Source organism: Galeopterus variegatus, unplaced genomic scaffold, assembly GCF_000696425.1.
Source record: "Galeopterus variegatus unplaced genomic scaffold, G_variegatus-3.0.2 Scaffold1541, whole genome shotgun sequence".
NCBI classification, from domain to species: Eukaryota; Metazoa; Chordata; class Mammalia; order Dermoptera; family Cynocephalidae; genus Galeopterus; species Galeopterus variegatus.
Genome location: NW_007727652.1, coordinates 259,322 through 271,153, shown reverse-complemented (window position 1 = coordinate 271,153; position 11,832 = coordinate 259,322). Strand labels below are relative to the sequence as shown.

Here is an 11,832-nt window from a genome sequence, read left to right as displayed (position 1 = left end):
TTCCTTCTCTTCTCTGATTGCTCTGGCTAATACTTCCAATACTATGTTGAATAGTAGTGGTGAGAGTGGGCATCCTTGTCTGGTTCCTGTTTTTAAAGGAAAAGCTTTTAGTTTTTCCCCATTCAGGATGATATTGGCAGTGGGTTTATTGTATATGGCTTTGATTATGTTGAGATACTTTCCGTCTATACCTAATTTATAAAGGGTCTTTGTCATGAATGAGTGTTGGATTTTATCAAATGCTTTTTCGGCGTCAATAGAGATGATCATATGGTCCTTGTGTTTGATTTTGTTAATATGGTGGATCACATTTATTGATTTGTGTATGTTGAACCAACCTTGCTTCCCTGGGATGAATCCCACTTGATCGTGGTGAATGATCTTGCATATGTGTTGTTGTATTCTGTTTGCTAATATTTTATTGAGGATTTTTGCATCTATATTCATCAAGGATATTGGCCTGTAGTTTTCTTTCTTGGTTATATCTTTATCTGGTTTTGGTATCAGGATGATGTTTGCTTCGTAGAATGTGTTTGGAAGCTTTGCTTCTGTTTCAGTCTTTTGGAATAGTTTGTAAAGAATCGGTGTCATTTCCTCTTTGAATGTTTGGTAAGATTCTGCTGTGAATCCGTCTGGTCCTGGGCTTTTCTTTTTTGGGAGCTTTTTGATAACATCTTCAATCTCCTTTATTGTTATTGGCCTATTCAGGTTTTCTATATCTTCTTGGTTTAATTTTGGAAGCTTGTGTGAGTCCAGGAATTTATCCATTTCCTCCAGGTTTTCGAACTTGTTGGTGTATAGCTGTTTATAGTAGTCTCGGATGATTCGTTGTATTTCATTTGGGTCGGTTGTAATATCACCTTTTTCATTTCTAATTTTTGTTATTTGAATCTTCTCTCTTCTTTTTTTTGTTAGCCATGCAAGTGGTTTGTCGATTTTGTTTATCTTTTCAAAAAACCAACTTTTTGATTTGTTGATCTTTTGTATTGTTTTTTGGGTTTCAATTTCGTTAAGTTCTGCTCTGATCTTGATGATTTCTTTCCTTCTGCTAACTTTAGGTTTGGATTGTTCTTGTTTTTCTAGTTCTTTAAGGCGCTTTATTAGATTGTTCACTTGCCAGCTTTCCATTTTTCTGAGGTAGGCATTTAATGCAATAAATTTCCCCCTTAGTACTGCCTTTGCTGTATCCCACAAGTTTTGGTATGATGTATCATTATTTTCATTAGTTTCAATAAATTTTTTTATTTCCTGTTTGATTTCTTCTTGGACCCATGTATTGTTAAGTAGAATGTTGTTTAATTTCCATGTGTTTGTATACTTTCCAGAGTTTTGTTTATTATTGATTTCTAGTTTTAATCCATTGTGGTTGAAAAAAATACATGGGATACTTCCAATTTTTTTGAATTTGTTGAGACTTGATTTGTGACCTAACATGTGGTTTATCCTGGAGAATGATCCATGTGCTGATGAGAAGAATGAATATTCTGAGGTTGTTGGATGGAATGTTCTATAGATATCTGCCAAGTCCAATTGGTCTAGAGTATTGTTTAGATCTTGTGTTTCTCTGCTGATTCTTTGCCAAGATGATCTGTCCAATACTGATAGTGGGGTGTTCAGGTCCCCTGCTATTGTGGTATTAGTGTCTATTTCCTTCTTTAGGTCTAATAGAGTTTGCTTTATAAATCTGGCTGCTCCGACATTGGGTGCATATATATTTGATTGTTATGTCTTCTTGATGGATCAATCCTTTTATCATTATGTAGTGGCCCTCATTCTCTCTTTTTATGGTTTTTAGTTTAAAGTCTATTTTATCAGATATAAGAATAGCTACTCCAGCTTGTTTTTCATTTCCGTTTGCATGGTAAGTCTTTTTCCATCCTTTCACTCTTAGTCTATGTGAGTCTTTATAAGTGAAGTGGGTCTCTTGAAGGCAGCATCTAGTTGGGCCCTCCTTTTTCATCCAGTCAGCCAGTCTGTATCTTTTGACTGGGGAATTTAATCCTTTTACATTAAGAGTTATTATTGAAAAGTGTTGATTTACTCCTAGCATTTTACTGATCTTTGTTTGGATGTCTTAAGTGTCTCTTGTTCCTTTCTTTCTGATTTACTGTTTGTCTTCTGTATTTGCAGGTTCCTTGGGTTGTAGATAAACTTTTTTTTTCTCTTCATTGTTGGCATTTTTATTTTACTAGTAGGTGTGGATTTTTCTTGAGTTTTTATGGCAGTGGTAGTTATTTTTCAGGCACCAAACCCAGTACTCCCTTGAGAATTTCTTGTAAGGATGGTGGTATGGTAGTGAACTCCTACAGTTTTTGTTTGTCTGAGAAATATACTATTTGCTCTTCATTTAGGTAGAATAGCCTTGTGGGGTAGAGTATTCTTGGCTGGCAATCTCTGTTTTATATTATTTTGGATATATCATCCATTCCTTCCTGGCTTTTAGGGTTTGTGATGAAAAGTCTGATGTTAGCCTGATTGGGGCTCCCTTATAGGTGATTTGATGCTTCCCTCTTGCAACTTTTAAGATTCTCTCTTTGTCTTTGAGTTTTGCCAATTCGACTATAACATGTCTTGGAGAAGACCCTATTGGGTTGAATTAAGCTAGGGATCTTTGAGCTTCCTGAATCTGAAGATCTGTGTCTTTTCCAATAACTGGGAAGTTTTCTGCCACTATTTTGTTAAATATGTTTTCAATGCAAGCTCCTTTTTCCTCACCTTCTGGAATACCCATGACTTGGATATTTGAGTATTTAAGGTTGTCTGATATCTCTCTTAGATTTTCTTCAATGTTTTTAGTTCTTTTTTCTTTCTTTTTTTTTTTTTTTTTTGGTCTGCCTGTGTTATTTCAAACAGCCCATCTTCAAGGTCAGAAGTTCTGTCTTCTGCTTCTGCAAGCATGCTGGTTAAACTCTCTGTTCTGTTTTTTATTTTGTTGAATGAATTCTTCAGCTTGGCAAGCTCTGCTAGATTCTTTTTCAGAGTACTGATTTCCTTGTACATTTCTTCTTTCAGGTCCTGTATACTTTTCCTCATTTCATCATGTTGTGTAGCTGAGTTTTCTTGTATATCATTTAGTTTCCTTAGAATTAACACTCAAAATTCCTCGTTAGACATTTCAAGGGCTTCTTGTTCTATAGAATCTAGAGCTTGAGAGTTATTACCCTTTAGGGGTGTACCTTCTTGATTTTTCATATTTCTGGTATCTTTCCTTTGATGTTCAGTCATTGTGGCAGGAGATTTCACGATCCAGTGGTTCGACACCATTGTCTGGCTATGATGCTGCTGGGGCTGCCAATTTGGCATGGCTGCCTCAGTGTCTGCTTGGTCGCCCACTGGCACCTTGGGTGTGTGGTCGCCTCGGGTCTTGGGCCTCTCCGGGGAGGTGCCTCTCTGGTCGGTGCACACTTGGCTGGGCTGGAGATGGAGTCCAGTGGTGGTGAGGCCTACCTGCTGGGTCATGTGCTGGCACCGTGGGGTGCGTGGTCTCCACGGGTCTTGAGCCTCTCTGGTGGGGCGCCTCTCTGATCAGCATGCACTTGGCTGGGCTGGGGATGGAGTCAGGAGGTGGCAAGGCCTACCTGCTGGGTTGCACGCTGGCACTGCGGGGTGCATGGTCTCCGTGGATCTCAGGCCTCTCTGGCATGGTGCCTCTCTCCTGAGGGCTGGGAGGTTCTGTTTTGGGGGTTCACCAGTCATCCACGGCTCTGCTCCTTATTCCAACTTGAAGATCACCTCAGGTTTGGTAATGCGGCATCCAAACATTTCCTTATTTTTTGTTGCTCTTGGAAATGCGTAGAGCACTGTGGCAGCACAGCTTCAAGGAGGAACAATCCAAACTCAGGATCTGAGAAGCAGCACTGCCCTCTGTCACGTCTTTCAAAAAAGTATATGCAATCATCATGACACTAAGAATTGAAGATCTTGTGTTCATAATAGCATATAGAACAACAAGATCTAACTATGCTCTAAGTCACATAATTATTTTTATATTTATTTCACCAGGGCAACCTATGTCAAACTTATTCTAGAAATCCTATTTTTACCAGAAGTGAAATGACATGACACATTATGTTATCTTTGATGTGGTTATAAGCAATGAATGCAAGACAATTACAACTCAAACAGCAAATCTTTGGTAATGTTAGAAAAAGTAATAAGCAATTAAATGGGCAAGGAAAGTTCTTAAGTACACTAAGTCAAAATATTGACATAGGGCTGTCAGCTAAAAGAGAAAAAAGAATGACAGAATGATGAACAAAAGTTAGAAAAACTATGAATTTGGATGGCCAAGTTGTAGAAAGCAAGTTTTATAGTAGTAGCTTTAATTACAAATTCAAATGCACTTTAAAATTTTTTGGAAAATACATATCTATAACTTTATCTAAATCTATACCTATATATCCATATCTATCCCCATATATAAGAAATATCATGAATCAATGCCATTTTCTTTTTTTTTTTTCCTTTTTGTCTTTTTTCGTGACCGGCAACGGATTGCAACCCTCAGTGTCGCACTCGTACCGGACCGGGACCAGAAACGGAATCACAACCCTTCGTGTCGCGCCTGCACCTCGCTCAGCCAGTGAGCGGCCAGTCTGTATGTGGGATCCGAACCCTCGGCGGGAGCGCCGCCGCACTCCCAAGTGGCGCACTGTAGCAGTGCGCCACCGGGCCGGCCCAATGCCATTTTCTTTGACTATGAAAAATAATATAATTTTATCTAGAAGAGATTTATTTCTTTGCCTTCTCAAATAAATTATGCACTTAGTTCTATCATATCTATGCAAAATATTACTAAATTACCCACCATCTTTTTCACTGGTGCCTGTGACTTCAGTCTTTGAGGTACACATCTTATGTTTATTTCGTAGCATAATAAAGTCACTCAAAAGGTCCAACTCATTCTCAGGTTTTTTACCACTTTCAATCAATGCTTTTTTAATTCTTGAAGGGGAAGATGATTCAATAGATGGTACTGTGCAGTCAAGTTCAAAGTGATCTTCATTTTCTTTCTTTTGGATTGTTCTATAAATTAGTTCTTGATCTTTCTTTGGTTTTTCTTCTTTTGTTGGTCTTGTCACAGAGATATATTCATCAGGAAAACGCAGAGCTGGTACTTCTTTTACCAGAGATGGGCTCTTTTGTGAAGGCAATAAATGCTCATTTGCAGATTTCTCACTAATAAGTACAATAGATGAGGAACAACTTTTATGTTCTAGCCATGCTGAAAACAGAAAATAGAAAATACCCAAATGACCTCCATGCTTAAACAAGTGTTCCACTGGGGATTAATATAACTTTTAGTTGTGTTTTTTTTATTAATATAATTTGATCCTTAGGAGTACTTTGATTACTGCCCTGAAAATCAATTTTCTGTCAAAATAAAATAAATTTTTAAAAACAATAAAATTTAGCATCTCTTTTTCTTGCTATAGGAACCAGGTTACCTGTCAAAGAAGGAATTACAGGATGCCCTATTGCTAATAGGCTTACAATGAGTCATGCATGGCCTAGGAGGTAACATTTACTGTATGAGTCAAAGGTTTACATACCAGGCAAGCCAGAGACTGAAAGAAAATACTTGCAGTACATATAAGTGACAAAGGACTCTACCCAAAATACATAGAGAACTCTTAAAACAACATTGAAAAAGCAATCCAATTAAAATATTAGCAAAAGTTTTGAACATTTCTTTATATAAGATATGCACATTCTACAGCATGGGTGAATCTTTAAAACATGCTAGGTGAAAGAAGCCAGTCACAAAAGGCCACTTATTGTATGATTCCATTTATATGAAATGTCCAGAAGAGACAAATCTGTGGAGACAGAGAATAGATTAATGATTCCATAGCTGGACAGTAACTGGTAATGAATATGAAGTTTCTTTTTGGGGTGATAAAAGTGTTCTAAAATGGTTTGTGGTGATAAATGCACAACTCTGTGATCATACTAAAAACTATTGAATGGTATACTTTAAGTGGGTCAATTGTATGGTATATGAATTATATCTCAATAAAGCAGTTATGTATTTTCTAAAAAAGAAGCTATACAAATGGCCAATGAGCGTGTAAAAAGATGCTCATCGTGATGAGTCATAAGGGAAATACAAATTAAAACCACAATGAAATACCACGACACATCCATTAGAACGGCTAAAATTTAAAAGACTGCCAATACCCAGTGTTACCAAGGTTATAGAGTAACTGGAACTCTCGCAATTGCTGGTGGGAATGTAAAATGGTGCGATCACTTTGGAAAACAATTTAGTAGTATCTCATAAAATTAAACATATAACTATGATAAGACTCAGCAATTCTACTCCGAAATATTCACTCAAGAGAAATGATAACATACGTCCACAAAAAGATTTGTATACGAATATTCATAGTAGTTTATTCACAATAATAAAAACTGGGGAAAAAATCCAGGAGAGCTGATAAGTAAACTGTAGTACATCCATATAATGACACATTCCTCAGAAATAAAAATAAATGAACTAGTGATATACACAACATCATGGATGAATCTCAGAAATGTTATGCTGAATGGAAGAAGCCAGACACAAAGGAGTTCATACTACATGATTCTATAAATGAAATTCTAGAACAGGGGAAACTAATATATAGTTACAGAAAGTAGACTAGTGGTTGCCAGGAGTCAGGGGTGAAGGTTGGTGGGGGAGAGGGATCGTATAGAGGGAGAATGACTGCAAATGGGCACAAGGGAACTTTTTGGTGATGAAAATATTCTATATCTTAATTATGGTGGTAGTTTCACAGATATATATACTTGTCAAAATGCATCAAACTGTACAGTTAAAATGAGTGCAATTTATTATATGTAAATCATACCTCATAAAGTTGATTTGAAAAAAACTTAAATGCCTATAAGGCCAACTAAATAATGTGAATGAGTGAAGTATATGGCTAGTGCTTAAATCATAGTCTTTGTGTAGATCAACTTTGTAATCTTTTCTTCCAAAATGTGGTCTACAATTTTGTTTTATTTTCTCATTTAATAGAGATATAGGTATAGAAACATTTCATTTTCCTCTTAACTACACTAAATGTAAGACAAAAGAGTAATGCTAAATCCCAACTAACACCTGTCCTCAATTCATGAGTTCTGGGAACTACAGCGAGCTGGAGAGTGCATGTTCTTTCTAAAGTTGTGAGGTGCTAATGGCCGCAGCCATTTGTTGCCATATGAGAATCTGAGTCCAGTTCTTGGAATTTTAAAAACAAACTCAAAATATAGATCATATATGTGAAATCCCCCAAATTTTAAAGGTTGATAACTAATTAAAACACTATATGAGTCAATAATGTGTGGGTTGAATAGGGCCTGTGAGTGCTACCAATTTGCAATCTCTGAGATATTCTCTAGAGATAATCTGGTATGTTTAGCAGGTAAACAGGAACTGCTTATTATTTCACTTTTCTGATTATTTTCCTCTACTATTCCCTCTCTAACCACCCATACTGACACCTTGGCTGTGAGCTCCAGGTATAGTTATTGCTTCTTAAATTTCATAATTATCATAATTTTGGGGGGTATTAAGGTGAATGATACATTTTATTTTAACCTCAAATTAGTTACATAGCATAATAAAGACTACATAGTTTTATAGATTTAATACACTATTTGGATATTTTGAAGAACACATAAAATCTTCTCCCTTTTCTTTGTCTAGCAATTTGACCTAATCTCTTTTAAAGTTCTTACTCTACCATGGGTACTATCCAGGCCTGGAATAGACTGGTATACATATGCTTGATATAGTCTCTGTCTGTCTTCCTTTCGACCACATCTAAAGCTTTCTATGTCTTCTGTCTTTGAAACACTCCTTGCTGATAACAACTCTCATCCCAATTCCTTATCTTCTTAGACCAGACTCCCAACATACATAAAATTTTCTATAATTCACTTTTAAATATACTTATTACTCTATAATAAACTAAATTTAAACTTTCCTAAATCCTTTAAGATCAAAATTTACTAATTATTGCACAAATGAATTTTAAAACAATACATATATATTTCAAAAAGGTATAATTCATGCTAAGTATATTCCATTTACTACAATGGCATATATAGCAACCAAAATAGCTCAAAAGGTTGACACTCAAAAGTGTCACTTCTTACATTGTGTAAATAAAAAATGCTAAATTAGTAAACTTTTTAATAACAGTGGAAGATTTTCTGTTGTTGAAGAGAGATTACCAGGTATTATCGAACACCAAAGTCCAGCTGTCAGGTCAAAAAATAAGTTACTATAAAATTCTGGTTTGTGCTTAAGCTGATGTAAACAGAAACTGTGCTGTCAATTTAATCATTTATAAAAGAAAGTCACTTTTTGTTGGGGGAGGGGCGCTGACTGTTACAGGGATCAAACCCTAGACCCTGGTATTAGCACCATGCTCTAACCAACTTTCTAGCCCCTATCAAAGTCATTTTAATTGAAAATGGCTAGAAATTTAAAAACTAAGACTACAGAATTTTAGGACAGACCAGAATCGTAGGATTAGCTAGTCAAAATTCCTTATTTTCTTAAGGAAGAAAATGGAGGCTATAAAAGCCCAAGGTCATAAATTCTGGCAGAGCCAGAGCCAATATTGAATGTTAGAACTTCTTTATGTTTTCTCCATCACCTAGAGGAAATCTAGTAACTAACATTTTCTCATTCTGAAAATGTTCATACAAGTCATATTTACTATTATGTACTTACATTCTAATTGAAGAACTTTTGTAAGAAAAAATATCTCTATTTTAGTGTCATTAGAAGATAGGTCATCATAACACAAACATGTATTCAGATGTTCCACAGTTTCTGTCATTATCGGGTTTAGTCCTGCTTGTTTCCACCACTCTGCCTTTCCAGGATTAATCACAAGCCTTTCCTCTTCAACAGAAAATATCTTTTTCAAATATGTAACTGAATATTGACTGTCAGGCTCTTGAATTCTTGGCACTTAAAAGAAAAAAAACAAATCGAAAAAATAAATCGTCAGAAACAGTGTACAGGGCAAAAGAATAGAAAAACACAATAAACAGAACCAAACCAGAATTTCTTTATGAAATATATTTTCACACATTAGGAAATAGGTGAAACTTGAAGCTGTATCTGGTATTTTCTTTCCAAGATACTAATATTTTTAAAAGTTCAAGCTAATATAGAAGTCACATAAAGGATTTATTTCAATCCTTGATATTTGGAGATATCAAGAAGTTAAAATTATTCTAATATTTAGCAGGAGAAGGAACCATTATTTTGCTTGACCAATTTTAATTACTATATTAATACATTTGATAACATTTTGAATAAGTAATATGATTTATTAAGTCAGAAATTCTAATTCATTATAATGAGCCTAAACAAGAAAATATATTTCTCCAGATTTAATATGACTATTATCTTAGACACTATGGTACAGAGCTTACAGGTTCATTGCTTTTTAGCCTAAATAAGGAGAAATCATAACACACGGAGGTTTTGACGTATGTATACACTCTTGAATCCATTACTACAATCAAGATAATGAACATATCCATAACCCTCCAAAGTTTCCTCATGCCTCTTTATACCTCCCTTCTAATCCTCCTCATCCCCCAACTCTTGTCCCATTGTTCTGTTTCCTGCCACTACAGATAAAACTGCATTTTCTAGAATTTTATATAAATGAAATCATACTGTATGAATTCTTTTTTGTCTAGCTTCTTTCATTCAGCATAATTATTCTGAAAATCATCCAAGTTGTGTGTATAACTAGATCATTCACTTTTTTTTTTTCTTTTTTTTTCCTTTTTGTCTTTTTTTGTGACCAGCAACGGATCGCGACCCTCAGTGTCGCGCCCGTACCGGACCGGGACCAGCCACGGGATCGCAACCCTCGGTGTTGCTCCTGCCCCTCGCTCAGCCAGTGAGCGGCCGGTCTGTATGTGGGATCCGAACCCTCGGCGGGAGCGCCACCGCGCTTCCCAAGTGGCGCACTATAGCAGTGCGCCACCGGGCCAGCCCCCATTCACTTTTTTAGATGGAAATAATTATAGATTTACATGAAGTTGTAAGAAATAATACACAGAGATCACTTGTACACTTTTCCTAGTTTCTTCCAATGGTTTGGAAAACTATAGTATAATATCACCTCTAGGATATTGACATTGAAATAACCTACCAATCTTATTCTGATTTTCTCACTTTTACCTGTACTCATGTGTGTGTATTAAATTCTATGCAATTTTATCACCTACATAGATTTGTGTATCCCTCATCACGCTCAATATACTGAACAGTTCCAACATTACAAGGATCCTGTTTGCCGCCCTTATATAACCATACTCACATCCCTCCTGCATCCCATCACTAGCCCTGGTACCCACTAATCTGTTCTCTGTTTCAGAAAGTTTGTCATTTCAAAAATGTTTTTTAATGGAATAGATCATTTCTTTCGATTACTAACTAGTGTTAAATTATGTAGATGTATCACAACTTGTTGATTCATTCACCTGTTGATGGACATGTGAGTTGTTTCCAGTTTTTGGCTCTTACAAATAAAGCTATTATGAACATTTATGCATAAGTGTTTGTATTAACATAGACTTTTATAAAATACATATTATTATTTCCATTGAGTGAAGAGATAGACTCAGAGGGGTTAAATTACTTGCTAGTTGTGTAACTAGGTGATGGTAGAGTTGGTAGTCAAGTGCTTGTCTTTTTTGGTTTGGTTTCATTTCTGTATTATGAAATATGCATTTAAACATACAAACAGCTATGTGTATATGTAAACATTAAAGAAAAATAATAAAATGAACAACTGTGTACCCACCAACAAGGAAAGAAATAAAATACTATCCTTCTCTCAAACACCATGGGAATTTTATGAGGTATAACTCATATTTCCTTTTCCAACCCAGCACTTTTTGTCCTTAAAAAAAAATCTAAGTAGATATTATTGATGTTAGTGTTAAAACATACATGTACATATATACAAATATCTTTCCTCATTATTCCTTCTTATATCTCAGACCTTCCATCAGGGATCACTTTCCTTCTGGTTTTAACTGCATTCTTTAGAGTTTCTTTTAGTAAAGGTCTGAGTTTTTATTTTCTGGAAATACCTCTATTTTACTATAGTTATGTGATGATACTTTTGCTGGGCATAGGATTCAAGTTGATAGGTACTTATTCTGAGCATATTGAAGATATATTCCACTGTTTTCTGGCTTTCATTGGTGTCATTGAGAAGTCATTTTTCATTTTTCTCTTTGGTGTTCATAGGATCACTTTGGTTTTTTTGGTAATGTGCAGTCACTATAATGTGTCTAGGAATGTAATTCTTTTTATCCATCCTGCATGGAAATCATTGAACTTGGTAGATCTAAAGATTGATGTTATTAAAAAATTCTAGAAAATTTTTAGCCATCATCTCTTCAAAAATTACTTCCTTTTTATTTTCTCTATTATCCTTGTCTTGCTCTCTGTTCAATCTACCTCAATCCTTCATGTCTTTTAATCTCTCATATCTTTCATTTCTTTGTTTCTCTACAGGACTCTGGATAATTTCTTCAAATCAGTCTTTCAGTTCATTAATCTTCTTTCAGCTGTGCCTGTTTTACTATTAAACTTATCCACTAAGCTTTTAATCGTTTTATTTTTTATTTCTAGAGGATTTACATAGTTCTTTTGCAAAGCTGCTTGGTTATTTCTCTTGTTCCTTGCTCGTATTCCTTTTTTCCCTCCCACCTCACCCCTTTCTTTCTTTTTTTTTTTTTTTCCTTTTTTTTGTCTTTTTTCATGTCCGGCAACGGACCGCAACCCTCAGTGTC

General features: G+C 35.4%; 1 protein-coding gene across 1 annotated transcript in view; it reads right to left on the bottom strand.

Moving 5' to 3' along the window:
- LOC103594357 (chromosome unknown open reading frame, human C9orf84) overlaps nucleotides 1–11,832 on the bottom strand; it is a 93,987-nt gene that overhangs the window by 47,038 nt on the left and 35,117 nt on the right. The window contains exons 10-11 of the mRNA XM_008577567.1: nucleotides 8,732–8,974; nucleotides 4,808–5,224 (exon numbers count right to left, since the gene is read on the bottom strand). Of these exons, the coding sequence (XP_008575789.1) occupies nucleotides 4,808–5,224; nucleotides 8,732–8,974 (660 nt within the window). The remainder of the gene's footprint in view (nucleotides 1–4,807; nucleotides 5,225–8,731; nucleotides 8,975–11,832) is intronic.